General features: G+C 42.4%; 1 protein-coding gene across 1 annotated transcript in view; it reads right to left on the bottom strand.

Moving 5' to 3' along the window:
* Nucleotides 1-2,394: 2,394 nt before the first annotated feature.
* LOC132888451 (NACHT, LRR and PYD domains-containing protein 12-like) overlaps nucleotides 2,395-25,664 on the bottom strand; it is a 122,086-nt gene continuing 98,816 nt past the window's right edge. Inside the window, exons 21-22 of the mRNA XM_060924499.1 lie at nucleotides 2,478-2,556; nucleotides 2,395-2,415 (exon numbers count right to left, since the gene is read on the bottom strand). Of these exons, the coding sequence (XP_060780482.1) occupies nucleotides 2,395-2,415; nucleotides 2,478-2,556 (100 nt within the window). The remainder of the gene's footprint in view (nucleotides 2,416-2,477; nucleotides 2,557-25,664) is intronic.

Consider the following 25,664-nt stretch of genomic DNA (forward strand, 5'->3'; position numbering starts at 1 on the left):
ATGCTCTTGGGAAATTAAAGAAAACTGCTACTGGCCCGGATGAGATCCCGTTCTGGATCTGGAAAGACTTTTCGGAAATATTTACACCTGTTATTTCTAAAGTTTGGAACTTATCACTGTCAACGTACGAATGGCCTGAGTCCTGGAAGAGAGCTAACATCAACCCGCTACCCAAGTTGGATATCCCGAAGGAGGACAAAGATTACAGAGGCATTAATGTAACACCTGTTATTGCGAGGGCCTTTGAAAAGGTTGTGTTTGAGAACTTCGCCAGGAAAACGGTCAAAGCTAGCCTTAGCCCCTCTCAGTTCTCATACAGACAAGGAGGCAACTGTACCAATGCGCTGATCACCATCCAGCACCAGGTGTGTAAATACCTGGATGACATTGACTGCAGAGCCGTTAGAGTTTTTACAATGGACTTCAGCGAGGCCTTTGACTGTTAAGCATAATCTTTTGTCAAACAAACTCAAACAGTTAGCGCTTAGCCCATACATAATCAATTGGTATCACAGTTTTCTTTTTGGTAGGCAACAAAGAATCTTCTCTAGTAATCACAGTTGCAATTGGAAGTCTGTAAACAAAGGGACTACTCAGGGCAGTGTCAGCGGACCGCACCTTTTTAACATTTTCCTTAATGATCTTGACATACGTTATAATGGTAATCCTATACTTTTCAAATACGCAGATGATTCTACTATAGTGTCTCCCGTTTATAACAAAGCAGACCCTTCTATAAATTTAGTCAATTTGTTTCTTAGATGGTCTAATGAGAATCAGACGTCATGTAACACTAGTAAACGTAAGGAACTAATAGTGCGGAAGAAATGTAATAATTATGTATATCAGCCTGTTAGTGATATCCCACAATGCAGTAGCTTACCTTTATTAGGAGTTATGTTACAGAGTGATTTTAAATTTACATTACACACAAAGACTAAATGGACTAAGGCGAACAAATGTCTGCATGTATTAAGAACGCTTAGAAAGGAACAGTGTACTCAATTAGAAATTGATTATTTTTATCTCTTGTTTTGCCTTGTTTTACATATGCCTTACCTGTTTATGGTGCGTATGAATCTAGTCTTAATGTAGTTCAAAATTTTCTAGATAGAGGTCATAAGCGCCGCTTCATATCGTAGCCTATCTGTATTAAAACTTTTTTAGCAAAACAAGATTGTAAAATAGACAAGAAAGCACTGTCGACTGATAATCATCCGCTTAAGCCTTATCTCCCCGTCAAAAAAAAGCAAATATAATCTCCGTGGAGCAAGATATGTAATGCCTAATGTAAATACTGATCGTTTTAAAAATACCTTTGTAAATAGGCTACTTTTTAAACATTTAGCTTAACTTGGTATACGAACAAGGTTTTTTTTTCTTTTTTCTTATATGCTTATGTACCTTAGGATATGTATTTTTATCCTTTGACAATAAAGACGAAAAGAAAAAAAAAAACACTAGCAGGCGCCCTTGTTCTGCATTATTATAAAACTTGGTGTGTTTCATCACTCAGCACATACATACATACATGCACATAGAGAAAAGCGAATTTCTGCCGTAGCTCGACTGAAATCGAAGTTCTAAATGGCATGGAAACACCTTAGCTCGGCTGAAATCGAACCGAACTGGATTTCTCGTAATCGAGCTACGCGACCTAGATTATGCGATTGTAGCCGAGCTACTTAGTGCATGTAAACCCTATCGAGCTACAGAGTCGAGCTGCTTACTTCAGCACTGCCCCTTCCGGAAGTGACGAGAGCACAAGCGGGAAACACAACAGCCTCGGTCGGCATGACACGGCACCTTAGCCGCCACTTTATTAGGAGCACCTGTGTCTGGGCATGTACGCACCCATTTCCAATTAGTTGGTAAGTTATTAGCATGTTAGCAGGCTAACAGTTAAAATGTTCACCATTACAGATCAACTTCAACTTAGTGGCCATTTTATTAGGAACACTTCTGTTCGTACATACAAACACTTCTTGTGAACACGGAACTGATAACTTTGTTTATACTCTTGAATAGCTCTTCTTCATGACGACAACCGAAAGTGTACCAACACGATGGGGCGTGTAGCGCCACCTGTGGCTCGGGTGCACAATGCACCTCACACAATAGCTCGATTTCCTTGTGTGCATGTAGGATTGGATTTCTCTGGCACCCCTGCTGGGACCCTTAGCTCGATTACCGACAGCAGCTCGATTTGGATGTGCATGTAAACGCACTGACTGAGTTACTCACCACAGTGTCTCCAGTTTACACTCATGTTTCTTCAGTAGATCACAGAGCTTCTCCACTCCTGAGTCTCCCAGTTCACACCAACTCAGATTCAGCTCTCTGATGTGTGATGGATTTGTACAGAGAGCTGAAGCCAAAGCAGTGCAGGATTTCTCACTGACGCTGTAACACAGTCTGCAGAGGGAGACAGAGAAAAGATATTTAATCCTTTATTAGAGTGAACTCAACACTGTTACAGTATTAAGGTCAATAACTAATCTGGAAAGTGCTGAAGCCAAAGCAGTGCAGGATTTCTCACTGACGCTCTTCCTCAGTCTGCAGAAAGGAAATAGCATAAAGTGTTCTCATGTACAATAAGGGAGTATTGTTCAATGGTTACATTGACCCCAGAACACACACACACACACACTTATTGAAGCTGCATGCTGGTTTTGTTCACTTATTTGGACCTTATGCCAATCATCCGTCCATTATCTGTAACTACTTATCCTGTGCAGGGTTGCGGGTGGGCTGGAGCCTATCCCAGCTGACTACGGGCAAAAGGCGGGGTTCACCCTGGATAAGTCACCAGATCATCATCGCGGGGCTGACACACAGAGAGACACAACCATTCACACTCACATTCACACCTACGGTCAATTTATAGCCACCAGTTGTCCTAACCTGCATGTCTTTGGACTGTAGGGGAAACCGGAGCACCCGGAGGAAACCCACTGATGCCCCTTTTCCACCAAAGCAGTTCCAGGGCTGCTTAGTTTGGAACCGGGTTTTCTGTTTCCACTGACAAAGAACTGGCTCTGGGGCCAGAAAAACCGGTTCCAGGCTAGCACCAACTCTGCTGGGCCAGAGGAAAGAACTGCTTATGTCAGCGGGGGGGGGGGGGGGGGGGGGGGGGGGGGGGTTGTTAAGACCACCAACAACAGCAAGACCGCGAAAGGTCACTATTTTTAAGCGACAAGAAGCAGCAGCTGTACAAACGCGAAGTCATCCATTATTGTTGTTGTTGCTGCTTCTTCTTCTTCTCCGTGTTGTTGTTGCTTCGATGTTTGCGCCAAGGTTTATGCAAACGCAGCGACGTAACTGACGTATACAGCGACGTAATGACGTGGCTCCCCTTAGCACCGCGAGCTATGGAAAAGGAAACTGGTTCTCAGCTGGCTCGCAAGTTGAACGAGTTGTGAACCAGCACCAGCACTGGCCCCGAACCAGCCCCGGAACTGATTTGGTGGAAAAGGGGTAACAGACATGGGGAGAACATGCAAACTCCGCACAGAAAGGTCACATCAACCACAGGGCTCGAACCCAGAACCTTCTTGCTGTGAGGCGACAGTGCTAACCACTACACCAGGGGTTCTCAACCTTTTCTACTTTCAGGCCCACCTATTCATATTTGTAACGAGTCGGGGCCCATTAAAAAAAGATCCCCAATTATTTTGGCTCATCTATTCTCTTAGAATCTAATAATCTACTGTAAAGTGTATTAATGGAACACAACATCACTCCCTGTTACAGCTGGGAGCTCAGGAATTCAATAAATGCAGTAAAAACAAACTGTTTCTGTCAGGTACGCGAGAGAGGCGGATGTATGTGCAGAAGTGTTCAGTTTAATACAGTGCAATATGTACACAAAGTGCAGAAAACACACACAAAGGCAAACAGTCCAAAACGGCAGGCAAGATCAGAAACATGAAAACAGGTAAAGGGTCGGTCGAGGCGCAAACAGTACATCAAAGGCACAACGAGACCGAGAACAAGGCACAAGAATCAAGAAACCAGGAAAACAAGAACACGGGAAGAAAGGCTCGGTAATGCGTACTTAATGTAGTGTAATACTTCGCGATGCTACTGCATCAGTGCAGTCCTTAAATAGCCAAACAGCTAGTTCGCTAATTGAGTTCAGGTGCGTCTTGTTCATGGCGCGCGTGCTGGAGCTCACTCGGTGCTCGCACAGCCCGAGGCGTGCCTTCAGGTGCACACGCCACAGCGCACAGGACTGACAGTTTTTAATTGTAGGTTTTGTATTTAAAACTGTATGGATGTGCCAGAAGCCAAACCCATGCATGCAGGTCATTCTCAGCCCAAAGGGATTAATGATCCAAAAGTGGAGTCTGGTCCATTCACACAAGAACTCATTGCCATGTTTGTGTTCAGCAAACAAGCACGTTATTAAAACCAAGAAGTGGATATAGAACCCACTCAATGGGATTAGATCCTTACACGCTAACAAAGAAGGATTTTTCCTATGAGTTGGAAAAATTATCCATCCGTTGAGTTCCCCGACATCTCAGACTACCTGCTGCTGCAGACATCGTTCTACACGGACACACAGATGAAAACCTGGAAGATCCTGGAGGAGAACAACTTTTTATATGTGGCTGGGTTAAAGATCTGGGGATCAGGACACTACACGATAGACGGCGGTAGACGGATCTAAGTGCAGGAAGAGTGTTTATTAGCAGGCGTGATATTTAAGTCAAGTCAAGTTTATTTTATAGCGCTTTTAACAAACAGACATTGTTGCAAAGCAGCTTCACAGAAAATTAAAGACTTTAAACATGAGCTAATTTTATCCCGAATCTATCCCCAATGATCAAGCCTGTGGCGACGGTGGTGAGGAAAAACTCAGATGACATGAGGAAGAAACCTTGAGAGGAACCGGACTCAACAGGGAACCCATCCTCATCTGGGTGATAACAGAAAGCATGAGTATAAATAACTCGCTTCTATAACTGTGTCCTATAGAGTCACAAAGTATAACTGTGGAACCAGGAAATTCATTATAGTTTAAACAGGAAGTCTGTGTTGTTGAAGTTATAAACTGTTCATTGATGGAAACTTGAGTGCAAAACTGTTCATGACATCTGCAGCCCTAAAGTTAGCAAGTCAACTGAAGTGCTCAGATATAAATGCATTACTGTAAGAGTCCAGAGCATCTTCCAAGCGTTTTTTTTTTAAGCAAAACAGAAAGGGTATTTAAACAGCGTTATAAACATGGCTAGAAACAAATTGGACAGTGATGATGACAATACTTCGCAAAGCCTCTGTGAAAACAGCTTCCGTATCTGTGCGTGCTGATTGCACTCAAATCAGCGTCAGGTGTTCCCCATAACGACTGGGCCCCAATCACGCGCACAACGCGCTCCGTGAGTGCACGCGGCCGCTCGAGCTGCACCAGGCTTAAGTGCACAAAGGCGTGACAGTCAAGTGTTCACCCACTGTGTGACCACAACTTTTAGCTCGCGTGTATGTCGCCATCAAAATGCCTCATTTTCATCAATAACCCGTCGCAAAGCACCGCGAGCTGTAGTGTGACCGTAGCTTAATGAGGTGGATGTGACGTCAGATTCAACCCAGCAATTGTACCCTAAAGATTAAAAATTAGCTTCAACATGAAAAAAATTCACAGCCCACTAGATGTCGCTTCGTGGCCCACTAATGCGCTGCAGCCCGGTGACTGAGAAACACTGCACTCCACCACCGTGCCGCGCCTTATGCCAATCACTAGACTGATAATTCAGTGTATTTTTGTGAGCTGCTGTGACTTTTCTTATTTGTAAGATAGAAGTGTAAAGGATGGAATGATGAAGTAAATGTAAATAAAATGTAAATATTATTTTGGGTAATATTAGCCTCTTTTAAAACTGTTAAAAATAACGACAGTTTTGAAACCAAGTTTTCACCGTCTGTTCAGTATTAGTGCAGACAGACGTTTACATCTGTTTACTAGTGCTGAGCCAGTGTGTGTTACTGTCAGAAAACTTGTGTTGAATTACAGGATGGTTTTCTTTAATGTACCGTCCATTGCAGGGCTCCATGCACACACACTTTTACACACTCATTCACACCTAAAGGGCAGTTTATCTTCACCAGTCCCCCCACTAGCAGGCGCCCTTGTTCTGCATTATTGTAAAACTTAGTGTGTTTCATCACTGAGTTACTCACCGCAGTGTCTCCAGTTTACACTCGTGTTTCTTCAGTAGATCACAGAGCTTCTCCACTCCTGAGTCTCCCAGTTCACACCCACTCAGATCCAGCTCTCTGATGTGTGATGGATTTGTACAGAGAGCTGAAGCCAAAGCAGTGCAGGATTTCTCACTGACGCTGTTCCTCAGTCTGCAGAAAGGAAACGGCATTTAGTCCATCAGGACAGAAAAAAAGAAAAGAGACCTGAGGTGAATTTTTTTTTTTAAATTCTGATTTCCTTTTATCCAAGTGTTCTCATGTACTGTACAGTAAGGGAGTATTGTTCAGTGGTTACATTGCCCCCCAGAAACAAAAACACACACACACACACACACACACACACACACACACACACACACTTATTGAAGCTGCATGCTGCCTTTTTCTGACTTATTTGGACCTTATGCCAATCACTAGACTGATAATTCAGTGTACTTTTGAGAGTGTTACGGGTCCCAAAAAATGACACTGTGGTCTGGAGTAACATATTTAATGAAATATCATCTGTTGGGAATACACAAAGATGCAACAGGTCAGATAGCGCTCTCATTCACGGACATTCATTCATTGACAACACTTCGTTCTGATGTCAGCTCTTTCATATTGGATTCCATACTAACTGTAAATAATAACATAGGTGTTACTTAACATACAACTGATCATATGCCACGTTCTGGTCCCTTACAATAGACAAAATACTGTGTGTGCATTCACTCTCTATGGACATGTATTCCATTAAAAGGAAGTATTTCACCAGTAACCAAATTCAACATCTTACATCAACAATAACAGTCTGCATTTCAATCAATAATCATGTCTCTCTCTACATAGTAAACATGCAGATCAATCTTAGTGTCTACTGGGAGAAGATCTAGTGTGTGTGTGTGTGTGTGTGTGTGTGTGTGTGAGTGTGTGTGAGTGTGTGTGTGTGTGTGGGTGGGTGCGGAGTGTGTGTGTGTGTGTGTGTGTGTGGGGGTGTTCCTGTGCCTGCACGCGCATTTGTAACGTTCCCACCACGGAACAGCATGTGTCTCGCTTATATTCTCGCCATTCAATTTACATTTCTCACTCAACAGGGAATAACAATAAAATAGATACAGAAATAGTGTGACACATAACACTTTAAAGAACAATCGTGTCTTGGTATATCCTTCCCTCAGCAACCACATACAGACCAGTTCCCTCTACTGTAATGCTTAAATGCTAAGAGTTAGCAATCGCGATTAGCATTAGGCTAGCTAACGTTCGTTCATTCGGGCTGAGGGAAACACAGAACCAAACCCAACTACCTGCACTATTCATTACTAGCATGTTTAGGCTACGGTAAACATATTCATTACCAGCACATTTCACAGTAAACCTCATACATTACATATCCATCTCCAAACTGCATTCCTCATTTAGCTGACAGGTGATTTTGTACCAAACACTCAGTGGCTTCACTGGTGACCGTTAACTGGCCGCCCTCGCTGCACCACAAACAACTGACAGGAAAACTCATTGCTAATCCCATTACAACCATTACACAGGCCGCTATCTGCGCTCCTATAAGTGTTACTGTTTACAGAATTATGTTTTGAGTGTATTTACCTGTTGGGAATACACAAAGATGCAGCAGGTCAGATAGCGCTCTCATTCACGGACATTCATTCATTGGCAACACTTCGTTCTGATGTCAGCTCTTTGCAAGCTTCCTATGTGAGAGCGCCATCTGCTGGTGAATTTATTCTCAGCAGGAGTGAATTATATCACTGAAATTTCTATAAAGTGGCAGTTCTATAATATAAATGACATGTGTTCAGTCTTTTTCTCTAAATCAAGTCTTTTTCCTATCTGTCAGATCACACTCTGCCACATGAGCTGCTGTGACTTTTCTTATTTGTAAGATAGAAGTGTAAAGGATGGAATGATGACAAATGTAAATAAATGTAAATATTATTTTGGGTAATATTAGCCTCTTTTGGGCGGCACGGTGGTGTAGTGGTTAGCGCTGTCGCCTCACAGCAAGAAGGTCCGGGTTCGAGCCCCGTGGCCGGTGAGGGCCTTTCTGTGCGGAGTTTGCATGTTCTCCCCGTGTCCGCGTGGGTTTCCTCTGGGTGCTCCGGTTTCCCCCACAGTCCAAAGACATGCAGGTTAGGTTAAAGGTCCCATGGCATGAAATTTTCACTTTCTGAGGTTTTTTAACATTAAAATGAGTTCCTCTGACCTTCTTAAGTCACCCCAGTGGCTAGAAATTTCATAATGTGTAAACCAAACTATGCCCAACATTTGAGAATGGCGCGTCAAAACGGCGCGCTGATAAGCTCTTCCCTTTACTACGTCAGCAAGGGAGATGATCCCCATGCCCCCCCCTCTGGATTCTCACCCACTGTATGGATTGCCCGGCCAGTTGGAGTGAGGAGACCATAGAGGACACAACATGGCATCACCTAAGCGAGCGAAACATGGAAATTGCGCTGTACATGGATGTGACAACACAGAAAAGAGTCTGTTTTTACTGCCGACGGGAGAGCCCCTGAAGACGCAGTGGCTTAATTTTATTTACTTCAATAATACGCCGTCGAGTCTACCTAAGACGGTGTATGTTTGTCGGAAGCATTTTCCTGAGGAATGTTTCCACAACTTGGGACAATACAGGGCAGGTTTTGCACATCAACTGTCACTGAAGCCTGGGTCCGTACCAAGCATCCCTGCCGCATCAGCCACAAACACCGAACAAGTAAGTGTATAACTGTTAAGTCGTTTTGCCGTGTTTTAAAATCGGTGCGTTTGCAATGGCTACATTAGCTGTGCAGCTAACCGCTTCCTGCAGTTAGCCAGGTACTCTGTGCTACCTCTGTTATAATAGCCAATCAAAACAGTTTTTACAAAGACACCCACATTCTTTTTTTTAAGTCACTCGTTCATTTCATTTGTTTGTTCAGTAAAAACCCAAACATTTGTTGAATTTATTTTATTTCCTCGCGTCGCACCTTAATGACGTCAGCGCGCGGTATTTTTCCCTGATTCTGGGCCGGGGTGTCGTGAGTGGCAGAGCAGCTTTATTACTACTCTGTTTGTGTTTAACATACATCTAACCTGCCTATGTTGGACAACAGATGGAAATTAGCACTTGTGCTAAAATCTGGCACATTTACATGTATGTATATATGTTCATTAATGTGCACTGTCCTGAAAAATAAATAAAGTAAAGTAAAGTAAAGTAAAGCTCCATCGCTGCGATCCATTGAAAGTCAGCCCTAGATCCAATCTTTTGTCGGGAGCCGAGGTCACGCGGGCGGCCCTCCAGCGGCACCGGCCGCCCGTGGAGGCAGCGGTTCTCCCAGGGGCAAGTTGGGGGGAGGAAACGGCATAGTCCCCACTCCTCCATGGTAAAACTGCTCAGTTTTACCACACTGTAAAAAAAAAAAAATTAGTCAAGCCAACTTAAAAATGTAATGCAACCTGCTGCCAAAGGATTTTGAGTAAACTCAACTCTGGGCCAAATAGTTGTGCTGACTTGCTCTTTGAAGTTGACACAGATGAGTATTTTATGTTGACCTTACTTTATTTAGCAAGTTCAGTGCATTCAAATTGTGATGTTGAAATAAATTGAAATAATCATTCCAATTAACTTGGAAAAGCAAGTTGGCACAAAAACATTGTTATCCAATATTATTCTTTTTTGGGGGCCTTTTCCACCTTTATTGGATAGGACAGTGTAGAGACAGGAAATGAGTGGGAGAGAGACAGAGAGGGATTGGGAAATGACCTTAGGTCAGAATCAAACCCAGGTCCCCAGATTTATGGTATGGCGCCTTATCCACCTGAGCCACGATGCCCCAAAGTGCTCTTTTAAGTTCACATAGAAGAGTATTTTAATTTGAGTTTACTTTACTTGACTTTAGAAGTTCAGTCCAACAAATTGTTTAGTTGAAATAAATTGAAATAATAATGCCAATTAACTTAGAAGAGCAAGTTGGCACATCATGGTTCTAAGTTGAGTTTACTCAAAATCCTTTGGCAGCAGGTTGCGTTACATTTTTAAGTTGGCTTGACTATTTTTTTTTAACAATGATTTAGTGTGTGGCGGCACAGTGGTGTAATGGTTAGCGCCGTCACCTCACAGCAAGAAGCTCTGGGTTTGAGCCCCGTGGCTGGCGAGGGCCTTTCTGTGTGGAGTTGGCATGTGCTCCGGTTTCCCCCAGAGACATGCAGGTTAGGTTAACTGGTGACTCTAAATTGACTGTAGGTGTGAATGGGTGTCTATGTGTCAGCCCTGTGATGACCTGGTGACTTGTCCAGGGTGTACCCTGCCTGTTGCCCGTAGTCAGCTGGGATAGGCTCCAGCTTGCCTGCAACCCTGTAGAACAGGATAAAGCGGCTAGAGATAATGAGATTAGATGAGATTTTGTGTGCATTACATTTTTTAGTTAACACAAACCTCTCAACACATAAGTTCTACTTCACTTTGCCTATTATTAACACAAACAGAAACAAATACCGACATACAAGGAGGGAATTCCCTGGCCTCTGTTGAGGAAAGCTTAGTCTATACTCCTATACAACGTCTTGTGTCAGTTTCCACGGACTTCTCCCTCCACCTGACCATTGAAACTTTCGAACTTGTGAAGTACGCATGCGCAGTGGCATTGGTTAAGGGGTGTCAATCAGCACTTGAATATATAAGTTCACGTAACTTAATTTTCCAATTCCTATGAACTTGTGGCGAAGGAAAGGCGTCTCAACTATTTTTTTTTTAGTTACTTGAACAATTAGATGGGAAATTTGTTCATTCAACTTTGAATCCTTTTTTCACTCAACAATTTTGCAAGTTACATTTTTTACAGTGCATGGGCCTCAGGCTGAAAAAAACCCCGACAAAGTCCCAGTTTCACCATGGGCTCGAGTTGTACCATTTTTTTTTTTAGACAGGGCGGACGGACCAGGGCATTCGCCCGCCTGGCCGTGCCCGACGAGGAGCGCTCTCGGTCGGGTTGGGAGGCAGATGGCAGCCCCTCCCCCAAGGCACGCCCCCACCCTCTACACTTCCCCGCCTCCATGCTTCTCATTAGCAAAACGACGCACTGGGAAAAGCGCTGAAATGGGGCTTTCTTCCAGGAGGCTATATCTACGTTCCGAGGGTTCATTTCGAGAAAGGCTGCGGATATAACATCCGGAAGCCTCCACGATCCCGTTTAAAGCATCAACAAACCACCATGCCATGGGTCCTTTAACTGGTGATCGAAATTGACCGTAGGTGTGAGTGTGAATGGTTGTCTGTGTCTATGTGTCAGCCCTGTGATGACCTGGCGACTTGTCCAGGGTGTACCCCGCCTTTCGCCCGTAGTCAGCTGGGATAGGCTCCAGCTTGCCTGCAACCCTGTAGAACAGGATAAAGCGGCTAGAGATAATGAGATGAGATGAGCCTCTTTTAAAACTGTTCAAAATAACGACAGTTTTTAAACTACGTTTTCATCGTCTGTTCAGTATTAGTGCTGACAGATGTTTACAGCTGTTTACGAGTGCTGAGCCAGTGTGTGTTACTGTCAGAAAACTTGTGTTGAATTACAGTATGATTCTCTTTAATGTACCGTTGTTCTATCAAACTGTGCTACCTATCGAGATGTGCTACCCTGCGTCTTTGCGCAGACCCATTTTTTTGAGCTCCGTTTCCACGCCCATCATTTCATGCTACCTTGCAGGAGTGACTTTGCTGGAATCTGAAATGTATATTTCAGAATATGAGAATAGAGTATCAAAACATGCTCCCCATGCTCTGACAGCGCCCTTGGAGGGACTGGAGGTGTAAAATAGAATGTGTATCTACTGGGAGCATTATTTGATGGAGAATATTGGTAGATCAAAATGTGCTACTTTAAAAATGTCAATCAAAACATGCAAGCCAAGCTCGGACAGTACACGTGACCTGGTTTGTAATGTAAATAAATATGTAGCGTAACTTGTTGTGAGTTATATCTTTAGGAGATATACAAAAATCATACCGATAATCAACGGGAGCAGTTTTTGACAAAGTAGCATAAATCGATGGACTCTGCTGTCGATTAGCGCTACGTTAGCATTTTTCAGTAGAACACCACAAATCATCAGAACACCGTCCATTGCAGGGCTCCATGCACACACACTTTTACACACTCATTCACACCTAAAGGGCAGTTTATCTTCACCAGTCCCCCCACTAGCAGGCGCCCTTGTTCTGCATTATTATAAAACTTAGTGTGTTTCATCACTGAGTTACTCACCGCAGTGTCTCCAGTTTACACTCGTGTTTCTTCAGTAGATCACAGAGCTTCTCCACTCCTGAGTCTCCCAGTTTACACCAACTCAGATCCAGCTCTCTGATGTGTGATGGATTTGTACAGAGAGCTGAAGCCAAAGCAGTGCAGGATTTCTCACTGAAAATGTACCTCAGTCTGCAGAAAGGAAACGGCATTTAGTCCATCAGGACAGAAAAAAAGAAAAGAGACCAGAGTTGAAAATTGTTAATTTTTTTTAATTCTGATTTCCTTTTATCCAGGTGTTCCCATGTACAGTAAGGGAGTATTGTTCAGTGATTACATTGCCCCACAGAAAAAACACACACACACACACACACACACACACTTATTGAAGCTGCATGCTGCCTTTTTCTGACTTATTTGGACCTTATGCCAATCACTAGACTGATAATTCAGTGTATTTTTGTGAGCTGCTGTGACTTTTCTTATTTGTAAGATAGAAGTGTAAAGGATGGAATGATGACGTAAATGTAAATAATGTAAATATTATTTTGGGTAATATTAGCCTCTTTTAAAACTGTTAAAAATAATGACAGTTTTTAAACTAAGTTTTCACCGTCTGTTCAGTATTAGTGCTGACAGATGTTTACAGCTGTTTACATCTGTTTACTAGTGCTGAGCCAGTGTGTGTTACTGTCAGAAAACTTCTGTTGAATTACAGTATGATTCTCTTTAATGTACCGTTGTTCTATCAAACTGTGCTACCTATCGAGATGTGCTACCCTGCGTCTTTGCGCAGACCCATTTTTTGAGCTCCGTTTCCACGCCCATCATTTCATGCTACCTTGCAGGAGTGACTTTGCTGGAATCTGAAATGTATATTTCAGAATATGAGAATAGAGTATCAAAACATGCTCCCCATGCTCTGACAGCGCCCTTGGAGGGACTGGAGGTGTAAAATAGAATGTGTGTCTACTGGGAGCATTATTTGATGGAGAATATTGGTAGATCAAAATGTGCTACTTTAAAAATGTCAATCAAAACATGCAAGCCAAGCTCGGACAGTACACGTGACCTGGTTTGTAATGTAAATAAATATGTAACGTAACTTGTTGTGAGTTATATCTTTAGGAGATATACAAAAATCATACCGATAATCAACGGGAGCAGTTTTTGACAAAGTAGCATAAATCGATGGACTCTGCTGTCGATTAGCGCTACGGTAGCATTTTTCAGTAGAACACCACAAACCATCAGAACACCGTCCATTGCAGGGCTCCATGCACACACTTTTACACACTCATTCACTGTCTGTGTAATACTTTTATAATGTGCAATACCTCACTCCATAATGTGAAATGCAACACATTCACCTCAGGACTGTGCACCTTACCTTACCTTGCAATACTTCATAATGTGTAATATTTTATTTTATAATGTGATTCTCTCATTCTAAATTGACCGTAGGTGTGAATGTGAGTGTGAATGGTTGTCTGTGTCTATGTGTCAGCCCTGTGATGACCTGGCGACTTGTCCAGGGTGTACCCCGCCTTTCGCCCGTAGTCAGCTGGGATAGGCTCCAGCTCGCCTGCGACCCTGTAGAACAGGATAAAGCGGCTACAGATAATGAGATGAGATGAGTTGAAACTCTCTCATGCAATAATTTATAATGTGACTCTCTCTGTGCAATACTTTATATGTGCAATACCTCACTCCATAATGTGTAACACAACACATACACCTCAGGACTGTGCACCTTACACCCCCCCCTTTTTTCCCTTCCTCTCTCTCTCTACACGCTGTTTGCACTGTTATTGGAGATGCTTTAATCTCATCGTACATGTGTATAGTAACAATAAAGGCATTCTATTCTATAGGGCAGTTTATCTTCACCAGTCCCCCCACTAGCAGGCGCCCTTGTTCTGCATTATTATAAAACTTAGTGTGTTTCATCACTGAGTTACTCACCGCAGTGTCTCCAGCTTACACTCGTGTTTCTTCAGTAGATCACAGAGCTTCTCCACTCCTGAGTCTCCCAGTTTACACCCACTCAGATCCAGCTCTCTGATGTGTGATGGATTTGTACAGAGAGCTGAAGCCAAAGCAGTGCAGGATTTCTCACTGACGCTGTTCCTCAGTCTGCAGAAAGGAAACAGCATTTAGTCCATCAGGACAGAAAAAAAGAAAAGAGACCAGAGTTGAAAATTGTTAATACATTTTAAAAATTCTGATTTCCTTTTATCCAAGTGTTCTCTCATGTACACTAAGGGAGTATTGTTCAGTGGTTACATTGCCCCCCAGAAACACACACACACACACACACACACACACATTGTGCTGCCTTTTGTGAACTTATTTGGACCTTATGCCTGTTACATGACAATAAGACCCTCTTCAAAAGTTTTATTGACACATTTTAATGGCAACCTCCATCTTCCTCCCCTCGAACGACCACATCCACTTCCGCTCCTTTCACAATACGAGTTTCACCTTTGTCATTCAGTGTAAGGAAACATATGTGAACATATACAGCTTTAGCAAATTAAATACAACAAAAATCATAAACATGCAAAACATACACTACCGTTCAAAAGTTTGGGGTCACCCAGACAATTTTGTGTTTTCCATGAAAAGTCACACTTTTATTTACCACCATAAGTTGTAAAAGGAATAGAAAATATAGTCCAGACATTTTTCTGGCCATTTTGAGCATTTAATCGACCCCACAAATGTGATGCTCCAGAAACTCAATCTGCTCAAAGGAAGGTCAGTTTTATAGCTTCTCTAAAGAGCTAAACTGTTTTCAGCTGTGCTAACATGATTGTACAAGGGTTTTCTAATCATCCATTAGCCTTCTGAGGCAATGAGCAAACACATTGTACCATTAGAACACTGGAGTGATAGTTGCTGGAAATGGGCCTCTATACACCAGGGGCGATTTCTCAGAGACAAGAAGGGAAGCCGAGCTTCCCCTAAAATTCTCTCCCAAAACTGCGGCATCTATGACATTGAATTCTCATTAAAACAATAACTTGCATAACATAACATATGCCCAAGATTGTATTTACATTCATAACTATCCTGTAACTTATTTGAGTGATGTCTGACGAACTTGCAGTTCGCTACGAGAATCACCTTTGCTGCCAGGCTGTAACCAGCGTTGCCAGATGCTGCCGACGTTTTCCAGCAAAAATATGTTCAAAACCCGCCAAAATGCACTTAAAACCGCCCAATCTGGCAACACTGGCTGTAACCTTTCTTATTTCAATGGGCTCTATGGACTGGCAGCCGGGTATCCGTTGCAGTCTATGAGACGGCTCTGAACAGCCAATTTCGGCTAGTTGTTATTGGTTAAAATCGACAAAATCGTCACTTCCAGGGAAGCCGGGCTTCTCTGGGACTAACGAGACAGTGGGAGGGGCAAGAAGCCGGGCTGATGAAGGATCATTGGAGGTAGGGTTTGAAAGACGTGAGGAGGGCGGGCTCTGTACTTCGGCGTCGGCGAGGAACACGGAAGCATGATCAGTCCCTAGCGGATGTCGAGAAAGTGTAGTCGTGTGCCAAAGTGCTGTCCGAACTTCTTTTCATATAAACATTTCTTCTCATTGATGTCTCTGTACATTACTCTGTAAATAAATGTAAATATTACTCGTTGTGCTCCGTTAACTTTCATCCATTCTATCAGTTTGATCACTCGTGAATTCACTCGTTTATTTCATGTGTAGTTCAATCTGGTTGTAGGCTAGCTTGAGCCTTATTGGGATCTGCAGTGCTAGCTGCTAACAGAAATTGGTGAAGTCTCTGGAAAGCACAACCAGCTGGTATGACAGGGTCACAGACCATTTTCTGGAAAAGGAGCGGAGGGCAGAATTTGTGTATAAATAGTGTGCATCATATAATGTTCATGAATGTGAAGTGTGTATATTGTTCAGTAATGTTAAGAGAATGGTGGGCTCTGTGTTATAGGTTATACCTGGGTATAATATTCAAGGTTCTGTGTGTTGCATAGCCTACCTGGTTATGAATTTCCAGACTGTGTTGCAGAAGATGTTCAAGGATGTGTTGCACAGCTGGGTGTTGTGTTAAAGACTCTGTGTTGCATATCAGGGTATGATGTTCAAGGCTCTTCGTTGAATAGCCAGTGATTTTTAGATGTTTGATATGTTTGATTAAGGATATGAGGCACTAGCCTGGCAAGCCAGACTATAACATGAAATGTACGAGCAAAAATACTTTCTGCCACTAGGTAGGGTTGTCTAGCTCACTATGCTAATGGGGCACACCTTTCTATGCTTTGATATCTGGCCTACAGGTTTTACGATGAATGCGTAAAATGGGCTTCCCCTGTTTTAAAAACCAGCAGCCGCCACTGCTATACACCTATGGAGATATTGCACCAAAAACCAGACATTTGCAGCTAGAATAGTCATTTACCACATTAACAATGTATAGAGTGTATTTCTGATTAGTTTAAAGTGATCTTCATTGAAAAGAACAGTGCTTTTCTTTCAAAAATAAGGACATTTCAAAGTGACCCCAAACTTTTGAACGGTAGTGTATGACATATCTGAAAGTTAACAACGCCAATCACTAGACTGATAATTCAGTGTATTTTTGTGAGCCGCTATGACTTTTTTTTATTTGTAAGATAGAAGTGTAACGGATGGCAGGGGCGTCACTAGGAATTAAGCTTTACAGGGGCACTGCACAATGCACCTTAACGTTCCTGTCCCCAACCTATGCAAAGTGGATAATTATCATGCTCTCGTGGATGAAGTTATGCGAGGAATAGGTCAACGAGACGGAAAACACATCCCAGTCCACAAAAAATTTATTGTTTGCATTTGGGCTTTTAATGCATGCTGATGCTAAACGTGTCACCTCAACTCTCACGATTCACGAACTTAGCTGGTTAGTTATGACTGACTAGCACATAGCCTACAACCTTAATCTGACCTCTCTCACCCTCCTCCTCATCTGTCACTGTTTCCCTGCCCGTCTCTGCTTCGTGAGAAGAATTGTCTGATATCCATCTGGAAAAGTCATTTAATATCGTTTAATTCAATGTAGTTTAATGGGTTTGTTAGAATATGGTTTGCTTAGTTTTGTTGCAAAAACTTCGCGCTACCTTCACTCATCCAGAGCCCGTTCTCTGACTCATCCAAAGAGTAGACTCATCTCTCCAGTAGGCTAAATGGACTCATGGCATGCCGCATGCACGCTATGCTTACAGTGAGAATCTCCCAGACCAATCAGAAAATTAGTTAGAAAGAAGAGGCGATAGAAGTTTGAAACACACTCTGTCCTACAACTTACAGTAGATAAATGATCTGCCAAAGAAACTAGTTTGTTACGAAAATCTTTCAACATTTTCTTACTGGGGCACAGCTGATTTTTACTGGGGCACGTACCCCAGTGGCGGCACGGTGGTGTAGTGGTTAGCGCTGTCGCCTCACAGCAAGAAGGTCCTGGGTTCGAGCCCCGGGGCCGGCGAGGGCCTTTCTGTGTGGAGTTTGCATGTTCTCCCCGTGTCCGCGTGGGTTTCCTCCGGGTGCTCCGGTTTCCCCCACAGTCCAAAGACATGCAGGTTAGGTTAACTGGTGGCTCTAAATTGACCGTAGGTGTGAATGTGAATGGTTGTCTGTGTCTATGTGTCAGCCCTGTGATGACCTGGCGACTTGTCCAGGGTGTACCCCGCCTTTCGCCCGTAGTCAGCTGGGATAGGCTCCAACTTGCCTGCGACCCTGTAGAACAGGATAAAGCGGCTAGAGATAATGAGAGATGAGACGTACCCCAGTAAAAAAGGCCTAGTGACACCTCTGATGGATGGAATGATGAAGTAAATGAAAATAAAATGTAAATATTATTTTGGGTAATATTAGCCTCTTTTAAAACTGTTCAAAATAACGACAGTTTTTAAACTAAGTTTTCACCGTCTGTTCAGTATTAGTGCTGACAGATGTTTACAGCTGTTTACATCTGTTTACGAGTGCTGAGCCAGTGTGTGTTACTGTCAGAAAACTTCTGTTGAATTACAGTATGATTCTCTTTAATGTACCGTTGTTCGATCAAACTGTGCTACCTATCGAGATGTGCTACCCTGCGTCTTTGCGCAGGCCCATTTTTTGAGCTCCGTTTCCACGCCCATCATTTCATGCTACCTTGCAGGAGTGACTTTGCTGGAATCTGAAATGTATATTTCAGAATATGAGAATAGAGTATCAAAACATGCTCCCCATGCTCTGACAGCGCCCTTGGAGGGACTGGAGGTGTAAAATAGAATGTGTGTCTACTGGGAGCATTATTTGATGGAGAATATTGGTAGATCAAAATGTGCCATTTTAAAAACGTCAAACAAAACCTGCAAGCCAAGCTCGGACAGTACACGTGACCTGGTTTGTAATGTAAATAAATATGTAATGTAACTTGTTGTGAGTTATATCTTTAGGAGATATACAAAAATCATACCGATAATCAACGGGAGCAGTTTTTGACAAAGTAGCATAAATCGATGGACTCTGCTGTCGATTAGCGCTAGGGTAGCATTTTTCAGTAGAACACCACAAATCATCAGAACACCGTCCATTGCAGGGCTCCATGCACACACACTTTTACACACTCATTCACACCTAAAGGGCAGTTTATCTTCACCAGTCCCCCCACTAGCAGGCGCCCTTGTTCTGCATTATTATAAAACTTAGTGTGTTTCATCACTGAGTTACTCACCGCAGTGTCTCCAGTTTACACTCGTGTTTCTTCAGTAGATCACAGAGCTTCTCCACTCCTGAGTCTCCCAGTTCACACTCACTCAGATCCAGCTCTCTGATGTGTGATGGATTTGTACAGAGAGCTGAAGCCAAAGCAGTGCAGGATTTCTCACTGACGCTGTTCCTCAGTCTGCAGAAAGGAAACGGCATTTAGTCCATCAGGACAGAAAAGAAGAAAAGAGACCCGAGTTGAAAATTGTTAATAAATTTTTTAAATTATGAATTCCTTTTATCCAGGTGTTCCCATGTACAGTAAGGGAGTATTGTTCAGTGATTACATTGCCCCCCAGAAAACACACACACACACACACACACACACACACACACACACACACACACACACATATTGAAGCTGCATGCTGCCTTTTTCTGACTTATTTGGACCTTATGCCAATCACTAGACTGATAATTCAGTGTATTTTGTGAGCTGCTGTGACTTTTCTTATTTGTAAGATAGAAGTGTAAAGGATGGAATGATGAAGTAAATGAAAATAAAATGTAAATATTATTTTGGGTAATATCAGCCTCTTTTAAAACTGTTAAAAATAACGACAGTTTTTAAACTAAGTTTTCACCGTCTGTTCAGTATTAGTGCGGACAGATGTTTACAGCTGTTTACATCTGTTTACTAGTGCTGAGCCAGTGTGTGTTACTGTCAGAAAACTTCTGTTGAATTACAGTATGATTCTCTTTAATGTACCGTTGTTCTATCAAACTGTGCTACCTATCGAGATGTGCTACCCTGCGTCTTTGCGCAGGCCCATTTTTTTGAGCTCCGTTTCCACGCCCATCATTTCATGCTACCTTGCAGGAGTGACATTGCTGGAATCTGAAATGTATATTTCAGAATATGAGAATAGAGTATCAAAACATGCTTCCCATGCTCTGACAGCGCCCTTGGAGGGACTGGAGGTGTAAAATAGAATGTGTATCTACTGGGAGCATTATTTGATGGAGAATATTGGTAGATCAAAATGTGCTATTTTAAAAACGTCAATCAAAACATGCAAGCCAAGCTCGGACAGTACACGTGACCTGGTTTGTAATGTAAATAAATATGTAATGTAACTTGTTGTGAGTTATATCTTTAGGAGATATACAAAAATCATACCGATAATCAACGGGAGCAGTTTTTGACAAAGTTTATCTTCACCAGTCCCCCACTAGCAGGCGCCCTTGTTCTGCATTATTATAAAACTTAGTGTGTTTCATCACTGAGTTACTCACCGCAGTGTCTCCAGTTTACACTCGTGTTTCTTCAGTAGATCACAGAGCTTCTCCACTCCTGAGTCTCCCAGTTTACACCCACTCAGATCCAGCTCTCTGATGTGTGATGGATTTGTACAGAGAGCTGAAGCCAAAGCAGTGCAGGATTTCTCACTGACGCTGTAACTCAGTCTGCAGAAAGGAAACGGCATTTAGTCCATCAGGACAGAAAAAAAGAAAAGGAGACCAGAGTTGAAAATTGTTAATACATTTTAAAAATTCTGATTTCCTTTTATCCAAGTGTTCTCTCATGTACACTAAGGGAGTATTGTTCAGTGGTTACATTGCCCCCCAGAAACACACACACACACACACACACACACACACACACACACACATAAATTGTGCTGCCTTTTGTGAACTTATTTGGACCTTATGCCTGTTCCATGACAATAAGACCCTCTTCAAAAGTTTTATTGACACATTTTAATGGCAACCTCCATCTTCCTCCTCTCGAACGACCACATCCACTTCCGCTCCTTTCACAATACGAGTTTCACCGTCATTCAGTGTAAGGAAACATATGTGAACATGTACAGCTTTAGCAAATTAAATACAACAAAAATCATAAACATGCAAAACATACACTACCGTTCAAAAGTTTGGGGTCACCCAGACAATTTTGTGTTTTCCATGAAAAGTCACACTTTTATTTACCACCATAAGTTGTAAAAGGAATAGAAAATATAGTCAAGACATTTTTCTGGCCATTTTGAGCATTTAATCGACCCCACAAATGTGATGCTCCAGAAACTCAATCTGCTCAAAGGAAGGTCAGTTTTATAGCTTCTCTAAAGAGCTAAACTGTTTTCAGCTGTGCTAACATGATTGTACAAGGGTTTTCTAATCATCCATTAGCCTTCTGAGGCAATGAGCAAACACATTGTACCATTAGAACACTGGAGTGATAGTTGCTGGAAATGGGCCTCTATACACCAGGGGCGATTTCTCAGAGACAAGAAGGGACGCCGAGCTTCCCCTAAAATTCTCTCCCCAAACTGCGGCATCTATGATGTTGAATTCTCATTAAAACAATAATTTGCATAACATAATATATGCCCAAGATTGTATTTACATTCATAACTATCCTGTAACTTATTTGAGTGATGTCTGACGAACTTGTAGTTCGCTACGAGAATCACCTTTGCTGCCAGGCTGTAACCAGCGTTGCCAGATGCTGCCGACGTTTTCCAGCAAAAATATGTTCAAAACCCGCCAAAATGCACTTAAAACCGCCCAATCTGGCAACACTGGCTGTAACCTTTCTTATTTCAATGGGCTCTATGGACTGGCAGCCGGGTATCCGTTGCAGTCTATGAGACGGCTCTGAACAGCCAATTTCGGCTAGTTGTTATTGGTTAAAATCGACAAAATCGTCACTTCCAGGGAAGCCGGGCTTCTCTGGGACTAACGAGACAGTGGGAGGGGCAAGAAGCCGGGCTGATGAAGGATTATTGGAGGTAGTGTTTGAAAGACACGAGGAGGGCGGGCTCTGTACTTCGGCGTCGGCGAGGAACACGGAAGTATGATCAGTCCCTAGCGGATGTCGAGAAAGTGTAGTCGTGTGCCAAAGTGCTGTCCGAATTTCTTTTCATATAAACATTTCTTCTCATTGATGTCTCTGTACATTACTCTGTAAATAAATGTAAATATTACTCGTTGTGCTCCGTTAACTTTCATCCATTCTATCAGTTTGATCATTCGTGAATTCACTCGTTTATTTCATTTGTAGTTCAATCTGGTTGTAGGCTAGCTTGAGCCTTATTGGGATCTGCAGTGCTAGCTGCTAACAGAAATTGGTGAAGTCTCTGGAAAGCACAACCAGCTAGTATGACAGGGTCACAGACCATTTTCTGGAAAAGGAGCGGAGGGCAGAATTTGTGTATAAATAGTGTGCATCATATAATGTTCATGAATCTGAAGTGTGTATATTGTTCAGTAATGTTAAGAGAATGGTGGGCTCTGTGTTATAGGTTATACCTGGGTATAATATTCAAGGTTCTGTGTGTTGCATAGCCTACCTGGTTATGAATTTCCAGACTGTGTTGCAGAAGATGTTCAAGGATGTGTTGCACAGCTGGGTGTTGTGTTAAAGACTCTGTGTTGCATATCAGGGTATGATGTTTAAGGATCTTCGTTGAATAGCCAGTGATTTTTGGATGTTTGATATTTTTGATTAAGGATATGAGGCACTAGCCTGGCAAGCCAGACTATAACATGAAATGTTCGAGCAAAAACACTTTCTGCCACTAGGTAGGGTTTTCTAGTTCACTATGCTAATGGGGCACACCTTTCTATGCTTTGAAATCCGGCCTACAGGTTTTACGATGAATGCGTAAAATGGGCTTCCCCTGTTTTAAAAACCAGCAGCCGCCACTGCTATACACCTATGTAGATATTGCACCAAAACCAGACATTTGCAGCTAGAATAGTCATTTACCACATTAGCAATGTATAGAGTGTATTTCTGATTAGTTTAAAGTGATCTTCATTGAAAAGAACAGTGCTTTTCTTTCAAAAATAAGGACATTTCAAAGTGACCCCAAACTTTTGAACGGTAGTGTATGACATATCTGAAAGTTAACAATGCCAATCACTAGACTGATAATTCAGTGTATTTTTGTGAGCTGCTGTGACTTTTTTTTATTTGTAAGATAGAAGTGTAACGGATGGCAGGGGCGTCACTAGGAATTAAGCTTTACAGGGGCACTGCACAATGCACCTTAACGTTCCTGTCCCCAACCGATGCAAAGTGGATAATTATCATGCTCTCGTGGATGAAGTTATGCGAGGAATAGGTCAACGAGACGGAAAACACATCCCAGTCCCCAAAAAATTTATTGTTTGCATTTGGGCTTTTAATGCATGCTGATGCTAAACGTGTCACCTCAACTCTCACGATTCACGAACTTAGCTGGTTAGTTATGACTGACTAGCACATAGCCTACAACCTTAATCTGACCTCTCTCACCCTCCTCCTCATCTGTCACTGTTTCCCTGCCCGTCTCTGCTTCGTGAGAAGAATTGTCTGATATCCATCTGGAAAAGTCATTTAATATCGTTTAATTCAATGTAGTTTAATGGGTTTGTTAGAATATGGTTTGCTTAGTTTTGTTGCAAAAACTTCGCGCTACCTTCACTCATCCAGAGCCCGTTCTCTGACTCATCCAAAGAGTAGACTCATCTCTCCAGTAGGCTAAATGGACTCATGGCACGCCGCATGCACACTATGTTTACAGTGAGAATCTCCCAGACCAATCAGAAAATTAGTTAGAAAGAAGAGGCGATAGAAGTTTGAAACACACTCTGTCCTACAACTTACAGTAGATAAATGATCTGCCAAAGAAACTAGTTTGTTATGAAAATCTTTCAACATTTTCTTACTGGGGCACAGCTGATTTTTACTGGGGCACGTACCCCAGTAAAAAAGGCCTAGTGACACCCCTGAAGGATGGAATGATGAAGTAAATGAAAATAAAATGTAAATATTATTTTGGGTAATATTAGCCTCTTTTAAAACTGTTAAAAATAACGACAGTTTTTAAACTAAGTTTTCACCGTCTGTTCAGTATTAGTGCTGACAGATGTTTACAGCTGTTTACATCTGTTAACTAGTGCTGAGCCAGTGTGTTACTGTCAGAAAACTTGTGTTGAATTACAGTATGATTCTCTTTAATGTACCGTTGTTCTATCAAACTGTGCTACCTATCGAGATGTGCTACCCTGCGTCTTTGCGCAGACCCATTTTTTTGAGCTCCGTTTCCACGCCCATCATTTCATGCTACCTTGCAGGAGTGACTTTGCTGGAATCTGAAATGTATATTTCAGAATATGAGAATAGAGTATCAAAACATGCTTCCCATGCTCTGACAGCGCCCTTGGAGGGACTGGAGGTGTAAAATAGAATGTGTATCTACTGGGAGCATTATTTGATGGAGAATATTGGTAGATCAAAATGTGCTATTTTAAAAACGTCAATCAAAACATGCAAGCCAAGCTCGGACAGTACACGTGACCTGGTTTGTAATGTAAATAAATATGTAACGTAACTTGTTGTGAGTTATATCTTTAGGAGATATACAAAAATCATACCGATAATCAACGGGAGCAGTTTTTGACAAAGTAGCATAAATCGATGGACTCTGCTGTCGATTAGCGCTACGGTAGCATTTTTCAGTAGAACACCACAAATCATCAGAACACCGTCCATTACAGGGCTCCATGCACACACACTTTTACACACTCATTCACACCTAAAGGGCAGTTTATCTTCACCAGTCCCCCCACTAGCAGGCGCCCTTGTTCTGCATTATTATAAAAAACTTAGTGTGTTTCATCACTGAGTTACTCACCGCAGTGTCTCCAGTTTACACTCGTGTTTCTTCAGTAGATCACAGAGCTTCTCCACTCCTGAGTCTCCCAGTTTACACCCACTCAGATCCAGCTCTCTGATGTGTGATGGATTTGTACAGAGAGCTGAAGCCAAAGCAGTGCAGGATTTCTCACTGACGCTGTTCCTCAGTCTGCAGAGGGAGACAGAAAAGATATTTAGTCCTTTATTAGAGTGAACTCAACACTGTTACAGTATTAAGGTCAATAACTAAAGAATAAACCACTGTGTGTGTGTGTGTGTGTGTGTGTGTGTGTGTGTGTGTGTGTGTGTGTGAGAGAGAGAGACAAGGTGGTGTGATGAAGTGGAGTTACTGTTCTCACCCTGAAGTTGATTATTTTTCTATAACAGCACATCTTGGAGTGTTATTCTTCTCATACCACAGCAATTTGCCAAAAAAAAAAAAAATCAATTTGTAGTTACATTAAATGTTGCGGAACATCAATGAAAGAAGTTAGTTAGCCAATATTATTATTATTATTATTGTTATTCTACATGCACACTCTTCTAGTTTTCCAATGTCGGTTCGTGTGGTTTTCTCTTGTAAACAGAGGGGAAGCGTCAGGGCTTTCCAGGCGTTCCGAGAAGCCCAAACATATCAGCATTTCAAATGTTATATTTCATTTCTTTCATTCTTTAATTGCTTTTTAATTGCATTCTTGAAGGCCAACGCGAATTTAACCATGAATCGGCGCCGTCAGCGCAGCAGTGAAGTCACCTTCCAGCCGGTGTAGCGTTCATCAGTAGTGTTAGCGAAAGCTAATAAAGCAGTCAGTGCTATCGAGAGCAAGTAGCACAGGCTAACGACCGAGAAACTAA

This window comes from Neoarius graeffei, chromosome 6, assembly GCF_027579695.1.
Source record: "Neoarius graeffei isolate fNeoGra1 chromosome 6, fNeoGra1.pri, whole genome shotgun sequence".
Taxonomy (NCBI): domain Eukaryota; kingdom Metazoa; phylum Chordata; class Actinopteri; order Siluriformes; family Ariidae; genus Neoarius; species Neoarius graeffei.